We start from the raw sequence: 24,619 nt of genomic DNA on the forward strand, positions 1-24,619 counted from the left end.
ACAATGGTCTCCTACAACGTCCTCAGTCTGTGGAACAGGATGCGAGAGAGAATTTTGTACACGGTATTGAGAAGAGTTATTCCCCGATAATTGCTACAGTCCAGGCGATGACCTTTGTTGTAGATCGGGCATATGAGACCCTCCAACCAGTCCGAGGGCAATTCTTCATCAGACCACACTCTCAGCATGATCCGATGGTTGTCACGATACAGCTGTTCGCTCCCGACTTTGAAGAGTTCGGCGGGAATGCCGTCCTTCCCGGCTGCCTTGCAGTTTCTCAGCTCTTTCACTGATTTCTTCACCTCATCCATGGATGGTGGATCCACAGCTTGACCATCATTCTCAATAGTCATACTGCTCCTTTCAACTCCCTCACCGCCTGGCCACCTCTGTTTTATCGGTTATCAGGTTCCCCTCCCTATCGTTGCACATGACAGGGGCTGACACGTTTCGATTCCTGATTCCGTTGATCAATGTAGATTGTTGTATTATGGATGAATGAGATTGAAAAATAAACACGTTCTGAAAAAAACAAAAGAATAAAACGGTTCGTTTGTTTAGTACGATCTCTTTGACAAAGTTGTAGACAGTAATTTCGTCCTTCCAATAAAAGTACACACCGCAAAACAAGAAAAAAAAACACAAAAATATTATCATAATTTAAAGATCGTTAAAATAACACAATATACCGTCTGCTGGGGTGAAATTAAGCCACGGAGGTTAGATTGAGCCAAAACGGGAAATGTTTGTATGTTAAATTACTTAAGATTTCTTGAACCTAATACCTCAAATTCAATACTCAATGAAACGTGACATATTCATTCACAATTTCAAATGGAATATAGATAATATCAGTGAACTGTTCCACTTAAATAATATGTCAAAGTACAGGGTGAAAAACATGCGCAAATAACGTTAGCCAAAAATATCCCAGGGAAACCAACCCGATCAAGAAATCACATCAACTTACTGCTTATTTGGTACGTTAGGATGTCGTCTCCAATGTGTTGAGGAAATATTATGCATTGAACCTGTGTTGGCTCAGAAAATAATGTTTTTCCAAACTGTCCTTTTTTCGAGCCCTTCTGGGGTGAGATTGTGCCAAGCTATAATGAACGGTACAGTGTGCGGAATTCACATTCACGACAAAATTATATCAGTATACACCAAAATACTTGCATTGTTTACACAGAGTATGTTGTCTAGCTATGGTATCATTTGAACTAATAACTTAAAGCTTGAGAACAGTAAGCTAGCAACTGTTAGATGGAAATTTACAATGACTGATATTGCTTATGGAATATTACAAAATTTTGTACACCTATTCTATATAAACTGATGACTTTTAAAGCGAGAAAGAGTTGTGGATACGTTTCCAGCAGTTTTGAGATCTCCAATGAAACTTACAGTGGTCAATGACACATAATAATTGAACCGAAAAGTCTTCTCAGGCTTTATGTTCTAATCCAGTCAAACATTTTTTTATAATTCATATGAAACGTAGTTTCTGGTCAACCCCCTACAGCCCCTTTATAGTCCACGTTGTTTATGGTCGTCCCTATATTCACTGTTTTATCATGTTATTCATGTGAATTATTCGTAGATGCACTACTGTTCATTTAACAGGTATTAAATTCAACTTTTTGTTTTTGGCACAATCTTACCCCATAGAAGGAGATTAGGCCAAAGCTAATTTAATTTTAACAAAATTCAACTAAACATTTAAGTGTGCATTGACGTGATTTAGATCAAACTCATTGCCTAAATGTGTGCATTACAACCTAAGGAACAAAAATGTATCCTTTATCGGCACAATCTCACCCCGGCAGACGGTAAGCTAAACATTGATAGTTGTTGGAAATATCAAGTTTTTCAGATAAAAAAAATGATATTTTTCAGTTTTTTTACAGTGTATACATTTGTTACTAAAGGGCAGAACTATTAACTTCGCAGTTTTTTTTTTATCAAATTTTATTTCCATATTATTTCAACCTCCCCCTTTCAAAAATGTTGAAAATTATAAGTGGATGAAAATTGAATTTAAATATATAAAACGTCGATATCTAGTGATATCTCAAAAAAAAAAAAAGATTCGGTCGAAAATCGGATTTAACCAAGATATTTCAGAATTGACTTTTAAATTGACTCACAACTCACTCTAAACCACATATAAATCATTCTCACGTTTATTAGGCATCTCGAGAAAGATTTTTATGTGGCTGCTTCAATTATTTTCATGAGGGTGGTTCAAGAGCAATTTAAATGAAATTTATAGTGGTTGAGTAGGAAAATTGCTCATATTTATTTGCCTATTGAACATCTTATTTTTGATGTACCACGAAGATGGACCAATCAGTTTTCATATGAGTGATGGTTATAAATAAATTTTCTGATAATCAAAAAAGAAAAAAGAACAATCAAATCACGAATGATTCCATATTATTGCTATTAATAGGAACAAATATTTTGTTTGGAAAGTTTTTTTTTACCTTAATAACTCACATAATAATAATTAACATATGATTTGGAGTGAGTCCGATTGAGCTGAAATTTTGTACAGGTGAATTTTTGAGCTAATAAACAAAATGTGCATGGTCGGTTTTCAAAATTCGATTATGTATTTTTTTCAATACAGTCATTGTCACCCTATTGAGTACGGAGATTGTTTGTAATCCATGATACTGAAAAAAGGCAGAGCTTGCTCAGAGGAAGGCCGGAACCCTTAACGGGCGAAGATGCCCCTGCTGCAGGGTTCTACAAACCATTCTTTCATTGGCAATTTCATTTTTTTCTTCAGAGAAATTAGCTTTTAAACGCCCCAAAATCATTTGATTAGGTAAGGATTTGATTTAGAGTAGGTAAAATTTTACTTTAGCTCGTTGAAAGTGGCGAATAAATGTTTCGTTTTCTCTATCATTCAGTCGTCTACGAGACTCCTTCTCTGAGAGTTTCTCTCCAAAGCCTATCCAAAGGCTATAAGAAGTAGCCAACAGAAATTTTAACCTCATTCCTGTTTTTAACCCATTTCCCGCGGAGAAAAATCAGTTGTTACCTCGAAAAAAGAACTTTAGGATCTTATTACTAATCAACTTTATGCACAATTGACACAAACTGTATTGCTTATTATAGAAAAATCTGTTCTCTAACGATACTGACTATTTTCATCTTGCAAATTTTCAAGTATATTTGGTAAACCTCAATCAATCAGCGCCCGTTTATCTGCTAATTGTTACGGAACACCCAGTAGCTCATAAAGTTCTGAAAGTGATAGAAAATATTGCCGAGATAACAACAGAGCGAAAATCATCTCCCGTCATCAAAAAATCCATTTAAAAACGCCGGGGACGTACCAATGGCGCTTCTTAGCACCCCAAAATCATTCAATAGTGATGTAGTTAGAAAATTTCTGTTACTCGCCAGACTATTTCGGGTAGTGGTAAAGCACAATTTTATTTACAGCACTACAAAAATTTAAATTAAATTTAACAACATGACAAAAATTTCAATAGTTTTATATATTATGCATGTAAAATTGTAAAAGCACTCAATTTTTTTTTCCTATTTTCACATTATAAAATACATCATATAGAAAAAAACATTGCTATCGAGCTCTAGATCCAAATTTTTTCCTATATTCGGTTTTTGAACCATTTTGGATCATGTTTTTTTTTTTTATTTTGTTAAATGCAAACGGTATTATTCAACCCTAGTTTTTAAACTCGTTTTCCTCTAAAATTTGAATTTGTGTCAGTTTTGAACAAAATCCTATGCCACTCGACGCCTGGGTTCGAATCCCAACGCCGACATAGGTGTCGATGGTTGTGGGGTGGCGTGATCCACTCACAACCAACCAAACTGGTCTTGATTAAATTTCTGAGGCGAAAAATCTCTGGGATCACGCCTTCCATCGCATGAGGAAGTAAAGCCTTTGGCGCCGGTCCGTTAATTAACGGGTCGTGAGTACGGATCCTGGGTGGAGTCGCCTCCCTGGGCGTCGGTGATTGGCACAACAACAGTGGCGGAACTAGACTGACGGAAAATAAGCGAGAATAAAAAAAAACGATATGCCAATCGTTATTCGTTTTGTATAGTGACTGCGATCCCATCACGGGTGTTGCATCATGACACTAACAGTTTTTAACAGTGAATAGCACTCCGTTTCTTGATAGTCAACTCATGAATACTGATCGCCGGTACCCGCATAACCGTCCCATACTGATTTTGGTCACTTTTGAGTTATCATCGGGAATCGATTTAATTGTTATCATATTTTCTGAAAAAAAAAATAAAATTGATACTTTTTTATGAAAAAAAGGTGGAAAAAATACCAAGTTGTTTTTGTCCCATATTAAAAGTACCCGCATTACAGTCCCACTGCATAGTGGTACAAACTGCCAACATATAATTTTGCTCCGGATTAGTGTATATCGAATTATTTTAGGCATTTTCTGTTTTTCTGTAGTACAATCTGCGTTGCCAATGATACTGCCGGTTGCTGGTTGAATTTATATGTGATGGGACAAAATATGCGAGTACTTTGGAAATATACCCGCATGTTTTCTCCCATTTTGTCTTTTTTCAAGTTATATTACGTAAAACCAACTCCATCCATGGTTTTTTGTTTTCAACGATAAACTTGTGCTGCCATGTAACTGTAATGGTCATTGGTTCTGGATGTAATTGCTGGAAATCCGAAAATTCACGGATAATATTAAATCGCCGTTTTCTCAACATGTTGTTTTTCATTATGGGACCGGCAGTGTAGTAGTACTGAAATGTGAAAGCTCATTTTTACTACTTTAATCAAAAATATGTGGTCGTCCTTAAAAGGACGGTATGTTTTAGTTTTCACAAAGCTGTGGGACACGTCTATCATTGTTCCACACAGACTCGAAATCCAAAATCTAGCTTTGGGGAAGGTCTCTAATTGCCTCGTGCTTGTTCCGTCGGTTTTCTTTGTTGGTCCGTCTGCTATGGAAGGCTGCGAGGTATTTGAAATCGCCGCCTGCTGTGCCGCGATTTATCGCAGCTCTGCTTGCTGCTGGTCGATCTAGTTATCAGTAAATCATAATCTTGCAACAATTATCGAATAGATAACGACGACTAAATTTCTAAGCCTTTCATACATGACTACTGAGAGTTATGCTTTCGATGGGCGTGTCGCGTGAGCAAAACAACAAATCGTAGACTATGAAACGACAAGGAAAATAAAACCCCCATCATAACTGCACCGTACGCAGTCGAAAAATGAACACTAAGAAGAAAATTGGGAACTCAATTATCCGCTCAGTGCGTATTTTTCATGATAGTCAGCAACGTTTTGACGAGTGGCTGGAAAAAATATTAACTTCTAAAAAAAAGCTAAAAAGTGCGATTGATGTTTCACAATAGTAATCCCGGCTGCAATCGAATGAGCGGGTACAAAAACCATACAAATATGACACATTCTCTGCGAGGCTACACGAACAAAGCAATTTTTGAAATGCATATTTCAGCAACGTAAATATTTTTCCTAGATTCTATAGTGTTTGAACCTTCCAAAAACGTAAATGTCAAATTTATAGTGTTTAAGAAACTGTAGAAAACTAATTGCAAAGTTCAAGTAAAATTAACAAAAAACAAGCGTTTCTGGTTACATATTTTTTAAATGGCTACAAATGATCAGAAGTATGTATTTATAATACATTTTTTATGTTATATGACTGTGGAATAAGTGCTTTATTCGATGCCTAAAGGGTTTTGAAGTGAAATTTCAAATATGTTGATCTTAGGCCAATATGAAAACAGGGGTAATTTAGCGTTGTAACGTCACGAAAAAAGTACAGTTTTTTACTTCATGGAAACTCCTTACATTAAGTCAAAGTAATATTTCGTTTTCTCTTTATATTCAAAAATACCTTTAATTTGATACTAAAAGATCGCAGTTAGGTTGAATACAACTTGAGTTACAACCGGGTTTAATTTGCGTTGTAACGTCACGAAATTTTTTTTCTCCCCTTATATCTATGTTTAAAAACATGCTTGATGCGTCTAAATTAGTTCACGTTACATATGTCATATAACAGAAAATAAATTTTGTAAAATGGATTAATGTTTTTAATTATTAAACTGTTGGTCATCCATGAGTAACGTTACATTCTAAAAAATTCTAAAATTGTTCTATTATATTACATTACAATGCATTGCGTGAGGGGGGATTGAAAATTGTCAACTTCCGCGTTACGTAACATGCGAATGTTCCCTAAGAGAAAAACTATTGACGCAATGTAACCGTATCAATGAAATGAATACTTCGTCCGCATCGCTCAAGCCAATCTTCCGAATGTGTCGGTTATTGCAATTACGAGACGTGACATCACTACATTTAACGACGAGAAGAACATTTTTGAACGAGCATATCGTGGAATAAGCCAGCTGGAATTTTTGGGGCAAGTCTAGATGATAAAATCTTCAGCGGCAAAAATGCACCCGAATTTTCTTGAATAAGTAGTGTTAGTTTTAAAAAATCAAGAAAATATGACGGGAGCGAAAAAAGCCAAAAAGCGGCATTTTTGTGTTATTATTATAATTTTTGAAAGGTTTCTTGTATTTATTGGAATTAAGGACACATTTGTAAACTTGTTTTTAATATAAATGCTGAATAAACTGCTAACGTACTCAGAAATTGTGAAAAAACTACAATAAAAATAAATTTAATATGTTTTACACATAATGTCATATAAGACACTTTTGAGAACATTTATGATACATATGTCACTCATGAGAAGAATTGATTTGATCATAACTCACATTCCTTCACTGAAAATCTCCAAGTTTAAGTTTGGTTCTGCATGCCCAAACATTAAACGACAAAGTAAATTTGCTACGTAGTTTATGGATAACTCCACAAACCAAGTGCATAAAGTAGAAGTAGAAATATATAAAATCATATATTGAACTATTCCATATGAAAATGTCTAAGAAATATGTGATAAATAATGGATATCGACTGATTCATATTTTCGTGACGTTACAACGGAGTGAGAATACCCCTTGCTGAAAAATGAGCGTTGTAACGTCACGAAACATAAAAGCTTCTCAAATATAGATATTACCAGTTACAGGCACTCTAAACATGGCAAAAAGTTCTATTATTATTTGTTATCAAATCGTGGAAGAAGAAATTGTTATAAAATTCCAAACAGGGCAGAGTTTTCGACTTTTGTAAGAAAAGTCCCGACACCTCAAATTTTGTCTACTTTCCGAATCTGTAATAATATCAAAGGGTTTCATGAAAAAATTACAAGTTGGAATTAAAATGATGTCAACAGAATAGTTAAAACGTTGTAACGTCACGGTAGAATGTGTCATATGTTTTTGCAATCGTCTTCTGCTAGACCAATTTTAGGCGAGAGTTATCTCTAACTGTTCACGCACTGCAAATTCGTTACGTTTAATTTGTCTCTGCCAACCTGAACTTCGATGAGGACATTGTCTAAAAAATTAGTTAAAGAAATAGGTGGCTTAACATTCCGTGCCTTATTCGTTGTTCTTTTGAGCCCGTGAAATACATTGAATTTTGAATACGGAAAAAGAAGTTGAGTTATTACAACTTGGTTATTACTACGAATTTTTCCAATTCATCAAGTTCAGCTGCACTCGTTAAAACAGGAACGAGTCTGTATGAACGATTGTCAACAACAGATCCAATAACGCTAAAGTTTAAACCGTTACTGCTGCGAAGCTGTTAGTTGTAAATACGCCCAAGAACGTGAACCGCATTTCAAATCGACATATTCGCTTATTTCGAGCCAGAAAAAAATATGAACAACAGTTCAGTTAGTCGCGGGAGCTCGAACTGTGTCGTTAGGAAATAAATGTGTTGCCATTTATATCTATCCTCGTTCCATAACTTTTCAACTCGAACTCCTCCGCGAGCTTCCAACTTTGGTACGAATGTTTATTTACGTCACTCTGCCACAAACTAAAGCAGTCTGTCTGCTGTCCTTTTTGTGTGAAGTTATTTCTTCCTTTCCTTTATATGTAATATGCACATACGCAACGAAAGCTTCATATAAAATAACGAGCGAAAAAAATTGAATAATAGTGATGACTGAACTATTACATTATTATTCGTCGCGTCTTCATGAATGATTCTGTTAAGGTCGATTTTTTCCAAGTCTTGAAAGTCTAGTCGTCCCCAAATGCTCAGCTTTAAAAACCAACATCATGCAACCAGGAATTCACTTCATCCAGTCGAAGTTTTCGAAGTTTTTCCTAAATCTATAGAATTTAATATAGCTTTATTATGCTGGTAGCCAGTGTTTGTGTGCAATCTTTACCACAAAGCCAGTTGCTGCCGGAATGCTTCAACGTTACACTTTTGCGTTGCTATATCTAAATTGATTGGACGGTCGTAAATAAAACTGTTTGGACCGGCCGGCGGGTGTCTTCCAAGGCGTTTGCCAAGAGAACATAGTAAAGCAAGTCGCCGTTTCGCCATTTAAGAATCGAATCAACTCATGCGGGCCGAAGAGACAGTCAGTGGATGGGGCGTAAAGTTAGCTTCCAGAGCGCTGTGATAAGTTTGCTCATCTTTTGGGCAGGTCGCATGTAGCAACGTTGCATTGTCTAAGTTTATGACGCCACCGGACGGCACACAGGAAATCGATTAGTTGAATGTTTCGAAAGACTTTGGTGTAATCGGGGTGGGTTATTAACTAGTGGGTGCATTGGGTATTTGCAGATGTAGAATTATAGATACAATTTCATTCATCTTGAAAACCCTTTTTTATTTTCAGTAATTATTCTGAACATTTTATTTAGATCGTTCCAGCTACTAATTTCATCTTCGAGCAGTCAGTTAGAATCAGGGCTGATATTCTCTACCACCATAAACGTCAAGGAACTATTTCACTACACTGCAATGTTCATTGTCTCTTCTTCGTTTTTTCATTATTCGCAAAAATAAGAAAGAATGACTTGACTTACGTCCGTTGCAGGGAAAATTTGTTCGTTTGATTTCCACCTTATTAAATTATTGTTAATATTAAACTTTCTAAAAATATATTACTCTAAGTTGCATTTTGTTAACTGTAATTTCCCTTTACTGAAGGAACAATGAAGATTATTTGGCTGGTTTTTTATTGCGTGACTGTGAACGTTGCGCGTGAAATATTTCATCAGAACATAACCGTTTTTTAGGCGTTGGCACAAATGACGTAACGCTAGAAATCTAGATTCCAGACCCCCTCCCCGGAATACTTGAACACAAAGTATTATAAAGAAAAAAAAAATTGACAATGGATTTTTACACAGCACATATCTAAAAGCATATAAATGAATGAACATGATATACCGCGATTCACAATAATAGAATTGTTATGCATTTCTGCATAACCCTTTCCGACCGAGCCCACACAATTGTGTAGGTAAAAAATGACGGATAACAAAACCTAAACCGAAGTAACTCCTATATAAAAACAATTGCTTGCTCCGGTTTTTTTATTTTTCGTAGCAGCTGCGATGTTGACAGTAGCGTTGTGAGCAATAAAACAATGAATAGGACGTTCAAAAAGTGAGAGAGAAGGTTTTGTTTAAGTCAGCTTCTACCTACGCAATTATCTGGGTCCGGCCGGAAAGGGATAATTTGGGATCAGCAGAGCTACGGTATGTATTCTCCAAAAGTATCGATTGGTGATGAGAAATTCCACATTTTCAGTCAGCCAAAGAAGAGTTGTAATCATTGCTCTCCACTGAGGAGAAGCCGGCTCTACTTAAACACAAGTTTAGTTTTTTTTTCTGACGCCTTCGCGACAAACGAGGCAAACACTCTTTGGTGAGGACTTATACGAGATAAAGTGAATAGAAGTCCTTTCAGCAATCAGGAGAAAGCAATTTGTTTACAATCAAAATGGATTTTATCAACACCATGCAAATTTGTCTTAGTTTTATTTAGTTTTGATCAAAGATAATATATTTTTAAGCAGAATCAATTAGAAGTGTAAAATAAAAAAAAAAATTTTCACTATACACTTTTGCCAATGCAACCTTACTATTATAACTGAATATTTTTGTGTTTATAAAAGAAAAATAGAAAAGGTAACCAATATCATATGTTTACTAATATTTGTGACATTTCTAGCGTTGTCGTTAGCGTTTTTGCTAGCGTTAACCAACGAATTAATGTCATTATCTCTCCCCTTTAAAAATAGTTTTCGGGATCAACATTCTTAGCTGTACAGTGTACATGGAATACAAATCATAATGAATATGTTTTTCACAGTCATTCCAATCTCTACTAACCTGTACTGTCATATTACAATATTTTAATGTCATTTGAAAAACCAACCCAGATAATTACAACCCGCCCGAAACGAATTATCTAACACGGTCAACCCGATCCTGTGATATTTTCCGATACCAAATTTGTGCTGTGAAAGTGTCTATCTCTATGAAGATGACTGTGGTTCGTTGCGTTGTGTTTAATGTGTGTGTCCTGCATAAACCAAATACTAATGTTGTTCCTTTTGTTATGGTTTTCCATCCACCCGCGCCCGGTGGTGAAGAGACCTCGTGACGTCAACCGAAATCACAAATAATCACTCTGTGTGTAATCTGCTGCTTTCTTCGTTTTGGGCTATAAATCGGCACGCAAGTCGTCCAACTGGAGGATCGTTTGTTTACGGACGAGCGAAACCACGGTTGGCAGTGAAGTGAATTTTCCTCGTCCTGAAATGCCAAATGTACCACGAGACTGTACAGAAGTGAACCCTCTTTGAATAACCAACTAATGAAGTTTGATTGCTCCCCCTGGTGTATGGTGTATTTTCGGTAAACATGTTACTCTTTCCTATATTTAGGTGTCCGGGAGTGTGTAAGGCGATACTACTAATTCTGGGGGAATCGAGGCACAAACTACCAGCATTGTTGGCGGGAACCATGTTTGACGATGAATGTCGAGGTGCAGTTCAAAAGTTGGCAACTCTCCAAAAAGTCAAAACAGTCTGGGTTTGTTAATAGAAAAAAGACTGAATAGAAAGATTTATTTCAATTCCTATCACACACTAGACAAGCATCACACTCTACCTCAATTAGTTTCCGACAGGGTTAACTCATTTGGAAAATGCGACAATTTTAGAGGAGATTTTAGGCTTATAAAACGCTTCGTCTAAAGGTTAGCTATCGTGTGTGCCGCACATTCCAATGGAAGCCAGTTTTAAATGTTCAGCAAATTATTTATCACACCTAATGTGATTTCAGAGTGGCAACGACTTCGAAATCGTAGACAGACGTAAGCTTGTGAGCTTTATATTATACTACACGACATTGGAGGGAGACTTGGGAATTAGTTATAAATAGATATGTGGATATCAGTAAGGGGTGAAACAGTTTTAAGCAACGTGAAATTTTTGCCAATTCTTGATCATTTAATCGACCCATTTTGCCATGAAGTCCTCCTGGAACAGCTTTTTGTTAAAAAGGGGAATAAAAAGGATTTCATTCGAAGCACAGAGAACAGACGTTCATTCAAAGAATGTGTAAAAAGCTGCAACTGTTTAACCGTAATTGGTAATGCTCCCGCTATATGGCGCTCGCGTCACAAACGTACCAAGCACTAATATTGATAAAAAATTGATACGGCAGTATTTATGCGGTGCATATCGTTAGTGTATTAACGAATTTTTATTCAAATTTTTACACACGATTCTCAATTTTTTTTCATATGGACATGAATGCTTGTTCTCTGTGTTTGAAGTGATCAAAATCTTGACCGCCATCTTGAATTTGTATTCCTAACCACCGGCTACACTTCAAAAGCTACCATTAGAAAGTAATAAAAGTCTGATGATATGCATTCAAACAATCAAGTAAGCTTTAAAGTTAATCTGCTAATATAACCATTAATATGTAACAGGGCTCATTAGGGTAGGGAACATATTCTAAGCAGCTTTAGGAACCGCCTGTGTATTCAGACGAAATACTCGAAATGTGTTGGGTGAAACTCAAACAGAAGTGCATCAATCTGTTATCTATCGTTTTTTCTGTCAGAACTTATTTTCAGATTGTAAAATTAAGTTAACAAACTTCAACAATCATCAATCAAAGTTATCAATCGAGTGACACTATTCCAATCACCCCGAATCTATTTTAAGCAGTTTCCATCTGTTTTGCAGGCGTTTTTTTCAGCACCCGAAGTGGCTCCTGAATGGCTGCAATATAGGTCGATTTGTTTCAATTGCAATTGTTCACAGATTTCTTTGTGATTAACGGTATTTCTTATATTCGTAAGACAGCTAGACAATCAAAGTTTTCGTTTCCATCATTGAAATTGTCGATATTGATCAAAATGCAGGAGCTTGAGGTCTGTTTTCTTCGACTGTTTAAAATAGGCACGTCTGCTTAAGCCGTTCCCTGCCCTATTTTGAACGCATTTCGTACGATTTATGTGAACTGATCGAAAAATATTGTACTCATATCGCGTTCATGTCTGTTATAATACTTTTTAACCGTAAACCTACATACGTTAGTTTCTTTTTCGACCCACTTTTTTGGGAACCAATGTTTTCAAGCCCGACGATGGCTTTTTGACTGAGTTTTTGTTAAATTGTTACCATGTGTGCAATGATGTTAAAGCTTGGTTGCGCAAAAAAAATGAAATGGTACTAATAAATTCTACTTTTTCAGTTCCACCTCTTGATGCCACAAATTTTTATTTATTCAGCGAACATAAATTTTAAACAGACTACGAAACTTCAGCTGGCTACGTAGTCCGTAGAAACTCCTATTTGCAGCTGCAACTCGTCGTGTGCACGGTTCACGTCGTTGTCACATATCGCGAAGGTACCAAGGTTTATGAAGTCCTCAACCACTTCGAAGATCTCCCCATGTGAATAGCTCCACTTAAGAATTCACACGTCCTCCGCCAGCTACCATGCATTTAGTTTTACCACGGTTAATCCCGATTATATCGACATCATCCGTAAAGTCATGAAGCATGTGAGATTTTGCAATAATGTCACCGTTTCATTTCACGTTGACCGTTCGTGCTGAACCTTACAAGGCAATGTTTTACAGAAGATTCAAATGGCGTCACCGGTGGCTCAATCCAGCGTCTTTAGAATCGGCAGTATTAGTTTCGTCGGGATAAGGTTTCTAGTAATACCTACCATTGCGCTTGATTGAGTCGTACACCGTTTGGAATTCCAACCAACCAAAAATTCCGCCAATGGTCTCAATCTTTTGTATGCAGAATCATTCTTCAATCATTTTGTACGCAGAAGTTAGTAACGGTACACTTCTACAATTTCTACAGTAGAGTCGATGGCCCAACTTATAGATAGAACAAATGGAGCCTTCCAAGCAGTCGTTTGGCATTTTACATGGGGCTATTTACATGGGGAGATTTTTGAAGTGGTTGAGGACTTCATATACCTTGGTACCTTCGCGATATGTGACAACAACGTGAACCGGGCACACGACGAGTTGCAGCTGCGAATAGGAGTTTCTACGGACTACGTAGCCAGCTGAATTACCGTAGTATGCAGACTGGCACAGAGCTAGCACTTTATAGTATGCTGATCCTCCCGGTTGTCTTTTACGGTCATGATTCATGGACGCTAAAAAAATTTGACCGGCGATGTTTTTGAGCGTAAGGTGCTGCGTTCAATACTTGGCGGCAAGTTAAAAGATGGAATGTGGCGCAAACGCATAAATCACGAGCTGTACCGAGTGTACATATATTCTTAATATTAAGAAGACAGTCTCCAGAGAGACCTCTCGCCTGGTGGTTGGGCGCTGTCGAGGAAGACGGACGAGTTACTGCCTACCGAGGAGACTGGAGAACGGCTGCCCAAGACCGACAAATCTGGGAATTTACTATTTGTTCGGCATTGGACCACTGGGAGGACTGTTGCCATAAATGTAAAAAGAGAGGTGGTTTTTCTTATTTTTATTTTCGAAGTTATTGAAGCAGTACAGAGAAATAATCTTTTGCATTTATATGAAGGCAAGTTTAACCTGAGAAAAAGAGAAATTGATAAAAACAAACCAAGAGGACTTAAAAACAGAAAATGTATAAAATCATCCGCCCAGATTTGTAAAATCGTCCGTTGGATCACTACCGCTTTTAAAAGCAGCTTCGCCGTCTTACAGCTCGCAAATCGCATTTCTACTCTCCGCTTGTGCTGTTGGCTCTACAGCTCATTCGTCGCTATCTATTCTCATACTGTTCCCGTTTCGCTCTTCTCCATCCTCTCAATTCAGCATTGTCTGGAAATGTTGTACGAGTTGAGGATATCTTTATCTTGCCGGTTCTTCAACTACAGCATCATCGACGCGCGCTACCCACATGAAGGAAGGAACGACAGTAAAAAGGAAGCGTTCTATATGCAGCTGGTGCAGGTCTACGATAGCTGCCCGCGACGGGACGTGAAAGTTGTCATTGGGGACATGACTACTCAGGTAGAACGGGAGGAAATGTACAGACCGGTAATCGGGTCAGATAGCCTGCACGCCGTGTCTAATGATAACGGCCATCGGTGTGTAAACTTTGCGGCTTCCCGTGGTATAGTAGTCCGAAGTACCTTCTTCCCCCGCAAATATATCCACAAATCCATCTGGAGACCACCTGACCAACAGACGCAGGATCAAATTGATAACGTTCTTCTGCGACATCATCAATGTTCGCACCAATGTGTATAACACCCGCCGAAGTCGAACGCCGCGACCAAATATCGAGCAACTACGGGGCGCCGGTTGGAGGCAGCGTTATCCACGTGAGAGCAGCTTGGCGCAGCTACTTTTGAAGAAGGTTGGAGGAGCATCCGATCCGCCATGGGTAGCCATGCTGTAGTGCTACCAGGTACAAGGACTCATAGGTATGACTGGTTTAACGGTCAAAACTCAGTCCTCCGGAGGAAGAACACCATGGATCAGATGTTCACAGCTTGCCAGGTTATGCAGATATGTCACGAATACAATGTGCCCATACATCATCTATTCATCGATTTTAAATCGGCATACGACATAATCGATCGAGACCATGCTATCGAGACAGCTATGGCAAAAAAGCACGACTACGGTTTTCCGGACAAACTAACGCGGTGGGTAAAAGCGACGATGGATTGAGTGATGTGTGTAGTTCGAGTATCGGGGGCACTCTTAAGCCTCTCCAAAACTCAAAGAGGTTTAAGCCAAGGTGATGGTCTATGCTTGTGGAGAACCAACGCGTCCTTGCGGTCTGCGAGCGGAAGGTGTTGCGTACCATCTTCAGTAGACTACAGATGGAGAACGGAACGTGGAGAAGGTGAATAAACCACAAACTGGGCTGGGCATGTCGTAAGGTTGATGGACGACAGCTCGATTAGGATGATTCTTGAAACCAATTTTTCAGGGACGAGCCGTACGGGCAAGGTGGATCGATCAGATTAAAGACGGCCCACGGACCCTACGCAGGTTGCAGAGCTGGCGAGCTGCTGCCATGGACCGAGTGGAATGGATACGACTCTTATGTACAGCAAAGGCGTTTCCATGTCTCTCCCTGGTTGACGTATAGTCGCTGTGAGCATACGACTCCTGGCCTAAATTTCTCGTGCGTCACTCTTTGGCAGGCGGAGTCGAACCAGCCGTTACGCTGTCTTCCACGCATCGTACCTACCACTTCTCTCACAGTGGTTTGATGGCACCACATATATTTTTTCACAGTCCATCTTTGTTTTTTACCCTCTCCTTCTGTTGTTCTACGTTACTTTGCTTCAGCTCTCTGGCATACTCCTCTGACAGATATCTTTGTGAGATAATTCAGCACGTTCGACAACCGCGCGCGGATCTTACAAACGACGACATAGTGATCAGAGTCGATATTCGGTCTCCGAAAATATCTAACATCCGCAACGCCCAAAAAGTACGGTCGATCTCCATTTGGGTGCCTCCAGATGTGCTGCCTAGTATTGAAACGTGGAAAGTAGATGTTAAGATGACCATTTTTCTGGCCGCAGCCTCAAGCCGTTATCATTTGTCGATGGATGGAGATTGTGTTTATTAATGACTGGACGAAAAAATCCTCTTTTCCAATTTGTGTATTTGTCTTGTCGATACGAATTTCTACGTCGCATTTCAGGTACTCACAAGTCTGCTAAAGCTTATCATCGAACTCGTCCTCGACGTCATCGGATCGGATGATCTACGGGCCTCCACCGGATGATTCTCTTCTTCTGGTTACTTAATACTACGAATTTAACGCCTCGCTCTGCTGCCTTGCCGCCACTGTAGTAGATGTCGTACTTAAACTCCGGAATTTGGGCGGAATTGGGAACCTCCTGGATAGTCCCGATTTCCACTCCCAGTTGTTTTAACTCTCGAGCAAGTAGGGCAGCCCGTATTGGCTCGCAGAGTGTGCGAACGTTTCAAGTATCTAGTTTCCAATCGTTTACTCTTGCTTGTGTTCATGTTCGTGGATGTGGTCTTTGGCGATTGATCCTTTCTGTATTCGTTATTCGTGGTGTAAAAGGTTCGCCTCACTAGGACTGCATCTCGTGGTGGCTGCCACCTACGCTGACGAGATACAGTGTTGTAGTCACAACATTCATGTGTATGTGATATCGTCGTGTTCCGTCGCAACTTTTATATCGCTGTGTATTTCGAAGTTACTGTGTTTTTTGTACTCCGAGGTGATAGTTGTTCTATCGTGCGTTGAAAAGAAGAAAATCGATCGAATTCTCTATTTTTACTAAAAACAAATCTTCTCGATCAAGCTACAAGCAAACAAAACCACAGCCATCGTCACTTGTTAATTATTGGTCTGATTCAACCGATAACGATGTTGGTATGGTTTCGACTTCTACATTGTTTTACAGACTTGTTTCTCTCGTCCAAAAAGGAAGAAAAGATAACGATCCATGCGATTTCGAAGGCGGAATCTCGATCAAATTTTCGTCCGATCAAGGCGTGTACAAAGTACCGCGGTTCGGAAAAGCATCTTTAGAAGACCTCATCCATCGTTTAAAGCTATACTCGGGAGGATATGCGGGCCCCTGGGTTGTATATTTCCGGCCCAAAGTAATGGCATTAGAAACAATGCAGATTTGTAGGGATCTGGCATGGTTTTCAGCCGTTTTAGTGTCAAACCTCAAGCAAGCTGTGAGCTTTTCACGTTGGAGTACCACGTGTATATTCCAGCTCGCGCAGTCGAAATAGCCGGTGCGGTTGATGATTCGAGTCTGACCGTCGTGGACCTGTTGAAAGCTGGAACAGGCCGTTTCAAGGATTCCAATCCTCGCTCGGTAAAGATACTCGATTGCAAACAATTGCATTCATTATCGCTCGACAAGGGTGTAAAAACTTGCACCCAATCAGGCGTTAGTGTGTCTTTCACCAGGTCTGCTCTGACGAGCCACAGACAAGGTGCGTCTACCCGCGCGCTTGTTTGTACCGTGGGTAATGAACTGCCATAATTGCAAGCAGCTTGGTCATACGGCCGCCTTCTACGGAAATAAGACGAGATGTGGTATATGCGAAGAGCAACATGCGGATGACGCCTGCGATAAAAGTGCTGGAAAGTGCCTCTATTGTGGACAGACTCCGCATGAGCTGTCCGCATGCCCCGCGTACAAACAGCGCCAAGACAAAATTAAGCGGTCTTTGAAAGAGCGCTCTAAGCGCACTTTCTCAAAAATGCTTAAGAAGGCCGCTGAATCCAGGAAGTATAAGAAGAGGAAAAACCTCTCTTCTCCTAAACTCCCAAGAAAAAGTCTAAGGATATCTTCTGCTGAATTGGCAAATATTCCCAAATAAAAAAGAGCTGTTGAAATTCCGAAGCGAACTCATCCGGAATTGGCTGATTTTAATTCCCGAAGGGAGTTTTTAGCACTTCCAGGAACATCAAATTGCCCGCATGTTCCTTCTTTTTCGTCCAAGATTCAGTCAGAATCTGGACTTCTGAAGTTTTCACATATTGTGGACTGGATTTTTGGTAATTTATATATATTCAATCTCCTTAAAAGTTTTCTGCTGGCACTTCTTCCTACAGTTAAAACGTTTTTGAAGCAGTTGGCCCCTCCTAGCAGCGATCGTATCCGTTGATGAGTAATTCATTCGCTGAAGTGAAGGATTCTATCTCTTTCCTACAGTGGAATTGTGGATGATACTATCCCCGGAATTGGTTCACTCAAAGTTTTGATTGATAAAATCAAATACGATGTATTTTTCTCCGAGAAACATAGCTTGCTTCAACTATGGACCTCAACTTCCATGATTTTAATCTTATTCGTCTTGATCGAAGTACTCCTTACGGAGGAGTAATTCTAGGGATTAGGAAGTGCTATTCTTTCTATTGTATTAACCTCCTTTTTATTCCAGGCTACAAAATTGTCGCATGTCAAATAACATTACAAGGTAAAGAGCTTTACATAGCCTCTACGTCTATTAACACCCCCCCCCCTTCCCCTTTCAGGGCACAGATTGGGCAACGGCTGCTATTTGCCATAATAAAACTTCTAAGCCTCAACGAAATGATATCTCGGCGAAAAGTGCTGGAACAAAGATGTTCCGATGTCTACGCGGAAAAATCCGACTTCGAACGGAGCTTGAGAGCAAGTTTAAAAGCTTGGTCCGAGCAAAGAAACGCGGTTATTGGCGTCCGAGCACTCTCTGGAGCAAGGCCTGAAGAATGCGAAATTGTAATGTAATCAACGAAAGCGAAGAGTGTTCACGTCGGTGGATATTCGATTTTGCCAGGCGAGTTTATTCCCTAGCTTTCAAGATGAACTTTCAAGATGATTTCAATTCACAAATCAGGAAGCATAAATCTCGTTGCAAACTATCGTGGAATATCAATACTCTGCTGTCTGGAAAAAGTCTTTGAAACAGTCGTCCACCGTTTATCGAACAATTTCGAATCAGCGAATTTCAGCATGGCTCAGTAGCGTGTCGTCAACTACAACGATTGATTTTACTAACACACTGTCCTTCGCTGTGTGATCCCTTTCCCTAGCAAATTCGTAGAAGCTTTCGAAAGCCTGTGGCTCTAATAGTAGAAAAACTCCTACATTTGAGCTTCCCATGCTGGATAGTTGAATGGCTGAGATCATACCTTATTGAAAAAAAGCATTTTCGGGTTCACTGTTTGTCGTCAGGAAAGCTTTTTTTCGCAGACGACCATGAATTCTGTTGAATTCCGAATAATTTCATCCGTGGTGGCTTGTGCTTCCCTGCAAGTTGACTTCAACAAACTCCTGTTGTAGTGTGACGAAAATAACGAACATGAACATGAAAAAAATGAAAAAAATATCTCCTTTACGCGTCGCCAAACTGCGGAATGGAATTTTATAATAATAATTGTTCAATCACTCTTGATCGAGTTGAGTCTATACGGGACAAACTGTAGATTTGACAATCTGTTTAATACATGCATTTGTGATTTCGATGTTGTATTAGTAGAGATGTTTTCTTTAATAGAACTTGGCATTTTATTATAATAACAGCCTGTACGAGATTGTAGAAAACGTAGAACAAAATAATTAAAATAATTTATAACGCCGACTTTTTTCTGACGTTGAAATTGACCTTCTTAAGAGGATCTATTAGTTTACTATCTATTGACATTTTGAGAAATTTTTTGAACGATTCATAGATCCCCTGAGGAAGGCCTAGTTCAAAGGCCGACACGTTGAAGATAAAATGGTTCACCGTTTACAATTTTCAATAAAAGTGTATTTATTTTGGAAACATCAATTTCCTAGAAAAGAATTTAACTAGTAGTCAAAATACTAAGCTCTTAAAAAAACTGAAAACAATTCTCATAGATGAGTTCTTGTAGTTGAAAAAAATCCTTGAAACAAAAAACTTTTGGTAGTGGCAATGTAATAGAATCGGTCAAATGTTTACAGCTTACTTAAAAAAATGAGAATAGTTTGAACGATTCCAACAGACGTTATCAATGATTGTTTTTCAAATCTATTCAGAAAAAAAATTCAACTCAATCTGTGTTGTAAAACAGCAAATCCCCTATCCAAAATCTCTCCTACTAATGATAAAGAATGTGCTCAAATTACCGTTCCCCAAAATCCGTGGGCTTCTCGAAAACGGGACAAGACCGCTCACTAGTGTCAGTGTGTGATAGGTTAGGTATCAATTGGGGGGATTCTGTGCGTATACATTTCACGGCCGGGATTTTGCCCCATGACGTGACATCACACAGCGGCTCATGCGAAGACCCACCAGATAAGATTTACGAGCATCGGCCCGATACGAGCGTAATAATAATTGACTTGACACAGATGGCATTCCGCCGAAGGGGTTGTTCATTTCGAACAAATTTATGGCTGTTTTAACACCTCCTTTCGAAGCGGTACAGAAAAATATACACTTCTTCTGCTACATGCGTCCTACGAGCGCATGCCAACCACGGTGGGCCTCAAATGAGCCAAGTTTAATAAAATAAAATAACTTGATGGAACTGATGGTTTTTTCGTGGTTATCGCCCACTGTGCTCCGATCCAATACGGTTTACAGTAGCACCATTGCGCGGGTCCGTGGCAGCAGTGCCACGATTTTGATGTTGCTATAAAATTATAAACGGTCATTAAAATCGTTGTTGTGTGGCAATTTTTTGTCAACGGTAAACGCAACGCGACTGTTGATTTACATTTATGGGACAATAATCAAACATGCATGTAAATTTTACGTTAGCGCCTGCCACTTTACGAACGTTACGCGGTGGTGAAGGTAATAACAAGCTGTCTAAAAGTAGCAGTACAATTTATGTGGACCTCATCATTCATTCGTCAAACATGTCACCGAAAAAAAGTGTGTTTTTTCCTACAGATTTCTCATCAACATTTTTCCTTTCTGTATCTTCCCCGCCTCACAACGGACTTCGATCCGAATCAGTCCGATCCTGTTTTTCGCCGAATATAGCGTAGAGGAATATCCAGACGGAAGTCGTGCCGCCGTTTGCCTGACGAAGGCGTCCAACATTTGGACGGTGACCTTCTTCCTGATGACCATATCGTTGTTCTTCATTTTGCCGCTGATCATACTGATAGTTCTGTACGCTATCATCGCCAAGAATCTGATCGCCAGCAACAACTCGCGAATGAAAATCCGCCTGAGCAAACCGGAACTGAGCTACAAAGCCAGAAAACAGGTAGTGCTGATGCTCGGTGCAGTGGTGCTGGCGTTCTTCACCTGCCTGCTGCCGTTCCGAATGCTGACCCTCTGGATCATCAGCGTATCCGAAGAAACATTCCAAAAACTAGCCGTAGAAAAATACTATAACCTACTGTATTTTAGTCGAATAATGCTCTACCTCAACTCGGCAGTCAATCCGATCCTGTACAATTTGATGTCGTCCAAATTCCGAAAGGGATTTCTGCGGCTGTGTCAATGCAGCCACCTCTGGCACCGTACCGGCCGACGGGGTGGAAAACCACGTGGCAGGTCAGCAACGTTTACAACCACCACAACCTCCTCCTATCTTACGAATTCATCGACTCGGAAAAGTAGTGAAAAATACACATTATCACTGGACGATTTGCGCTTCCAGCGGCTTCAGAAGGTTCACTCGAATGGACACCCAGTGGAGCTGGGAAGCACAGCGAAAGTATCCTCGACCAGAACCACCGCCAGCGACGATGAGGAACCCTTCCAGTTGAGTCGATTCTACCGGATCAATCTGCTCAGACAGTACTCGACCCCGCTACTGCCGACGGGGATCAATAACAACAAATCTGTTGAAGATGCGGTCAAGCGCAACGAATTCAATGCTACTTTAAAGGAAGCCGAAGGCAAAAGTGGCAAGCAAACCGACGGAGGCGACCAGAGCAGTGCAGCTGTCGTCGTCATCATCGCCGTCGGTGAGCAGCCAGTTCGGAGTAATAATCCGCCAAGTCCGTGGAAATTAAAATTCAGCAGCAGACAATTGCAGCAGCAACCACAAAACAGGGCGGCTCCATCTTCGACGACGACGTTCAAGCAGATGTCGCTGGACGAGAGCCTGCTCGGTCGGGAAAAATTCTGTCCGCTGGTGGGCGATGCCAGTAGACAATTAGACAATTAGAGCACGTTCCGGGCAAACTAACTCACCCGTTGACAGTAACCAAAGATTGAGAGCTTTCAGTTTTGTTCAGAGTTGCAGGGAAAAAGTAAAAGCACAAACTAACAGACATAACACTTTGACCAAATTTATAATAAAGTCATCGTTACGTTAGTAAAATACGTTGTTTTCCGACATCAGCGCTAGCGTACGTGTATGTGTCAAATTTGGAACTTCAAAAATCAAGATGATTGCATGACGATTCGATAGGAAATGTGAAATGACCATATTTTTGTGGGGTTCCAGTGTTAAATCTGTTAAGCTGTCGTAAAAGTAAGCTCCACAAAATCCCGCCATTCAAATATGTAATAGGAAATTTAGACATTTACATTGTTTAGTTATTAATCAATTTTGAGCTAGTCTAATAAGTCGATATCAGTATTAAATTTTGATTGAATCTACTAGTCATGCAATGAAAATGAATTAGTTACGAGAATTAACCATTTCAAGAAGCCTTGAGTGTCAACATTCTTCTACACAAAAATATCTGTTTTATGAGAAGTCACAGATAAAATTTGCGTTCGCAGTTAGATCCCTCTTTTCCACTAGTCTAATCCTAATACGATTTTGGATATAGTTATAATCAAATTTATAAATTAGACAAAAAAAAATGAAGAGGTGAAAGCCAATATCCTACTCCAGTAAGTATTTTAAAAAAAATAGCAAACCATATTCTACTGCTTATCGAAAAGCTTATCCCCCATCTTCGTGAGCAGGATTTAGCATTTAATTTCAATTGTCAATAATAGAATCAGCCACCGGAAACGAACGCAAACAATTATTGCCGTCGCTTCCGGTACACAAACCATTCAATCCTTTCCAGTTAACATTCGTCCTACCTACTCACTGAAAACCGTTTTTCTGTCACCTCTACGACACTATCGATTAGCCCGCGTCGCATTCTCAATCGGAACAGATTTCCCCCCGCCCTCCAAAAGAAAAACGATCCCGGCAATCATACATATATTTATCCTACATACTAATGGAAACCACTGAAACCAGTGGCCATTGTCAAGGCGCACCACGCCGAGGACCAATGTCAAAGTTGAAGCTATCAGGCTACAACGTTCGGCTGATACGGCGGGTCCGGAGATGCGATGCGACACGGTCGGTACTCGGAGGCACTTTGCATCCAGCTGGGAGGGAATAATTGAATTTCTCTGTTCCACTAACTCGTGGCGTAGTTTCCTTATGCAGTGCCCTCCTAAACCGGCAATGGAATCTTGCCGACATCCTGCCTTCCTTCGGCTGCCTGGATACTAGTTACTATTGGATTAATCTAATTCACCCTCGTCGTGCACTTGTGTGCATAACCCCTTGTACACTAATACTTGGAGACGCACCGGATGATGGTGATGAAAAAATAACCAACGAAAGTAGCTATTTAAGTTTATTGATCGTGTAAAGCACTGGAAAACGACTTTCTGGGATAATCGTAGCCTCTGTTGACCGGTTGACGGCCGGGTCACACGGGATGAGTCTCCGCAGTCGAGTGCTTAGTTTTTAGTTAGGTTAAATCCGGTTCGACACTTCGAAGTACGGACGAACGAAACGCTGCTTTGAAGTATTTTTTCTTTTTGTTTTTCAGAAGCGAGACGACAGTATTACTAGGTTTAATGTGGTTCATCAAAGTTTGTGCTCGCATCATCCGATAGTCAGCTGTAGCTAGACGATAGAGATAAGGTAGCTGCTAATGTAATGTAAACGTAAATCAATGGTGATTAGGTTAATAAATAATAACGATTTGTGAGCATTTCCAGTTGAACGAATTATGTGGGGTACGCGCGAAGTATAAAGATAATTGAATAAAATCAACCAAATCAGATTAATGGATTTGTTTTATTTCCTTTTGTTTTAACAATAACGTACACCTAGTGTTGCTTCCTTCAACTGAAACAGGTTCGAAGGTTACATACAAAGTTTACACGTGAAAGGAATGATCTCCATATAAACAGTATAATTCTTTTCAGTATTTGAATCAACCTTATTCATCAATGTATTGGAATAATCGTCATACGATGTATCATATGAGTGAAGAAAATTTGAACTTTGTTAAGGTGAAACTCCGTCAAATCAGGTCTCGCTAAGTCCAGCCATTTTGCTTCACTTGTCATACACTTCAATGTATCTGAACGCATTTGTAATTTTTCAGGAAATTTTTCAGAACGGGGTTACGAAAAAAGGAAATGTCAACAAACTGAAAAGTAGCGATGCTATTACTCTTTTGATTTTTTCTGCTTGTATCATTTGTGCATATTTCTACAATGTTTTGTTATAGTTTCAAAATATTTTTCAGTTTCATTCTAAACACAGTTCCTCTACAATTATGGGTCAGTCAACGTGTTGCCTGAATGTTGAGAAATGAATATAAAATTGGAAAAGTTATCAACTACGCATGTTTTACTATCTATTTCTGTGTTCCGATGTATACTTTCGATCGACAATTAGTTTCACTGCAGCTGATGTGTGTAAATCGGTTAAGAAGAAAAATAGTACTTGCATAGCAAAAGACACAATTATGGGTCACTTTTGGCCTTCAAGATCATT

The 24,619-nt window shown here is 39.4% G+C and overlaps 1 protein-coding gene across 2 annotated transcripts in view; it reads left to right on the top strand.

Annotated features, from left to right (window-relative positions):
• LOC129717504 (thyrotropin-releasing hormone receptor) overlaps nt 1-24,619 on the top strand; it is a 110,695-nt gene that overhangs the window by 71,892 nt on the left and 14,184 nt on the right. The window contains exon 4 of one of the 2 annotated variants that reach the window (XM_055667451.1): nt 20,869-23,882. The exons of the other annotated variant lie outside the window; for it this stretch is intronic. Coding sequence (XP_055523426.1) covers nt 20,869-22,036 — 1,168 coding nt within the window. The 3' untranslated portion in view covers nt 22,037-23,882. Of the gene's footprint in view, nt 1-20,868; nt 23,883-24,619 lie in introns of those variants that run through there. 2 annotated transcript variants of the gene reach the window in all.

The sequence above is a fragment of the Wyeomyia smithii genome, chromosome 1 (assembly GCF_029784165.1).
Source record: "Wyeomyia smithii strain HCP4-BCI-WySm-NY-G18 chromosome 1, ASM2978416v1, whole genome shotgun sequence".
In the NCBI taxonomy this organism is placed as follows: domain Eukaryota; kingdom Metazoa; phylum Arthropoda; class Insecta; order Diptera; family Culicidae; genus Wyeomyia; species Wyeomyia smithii.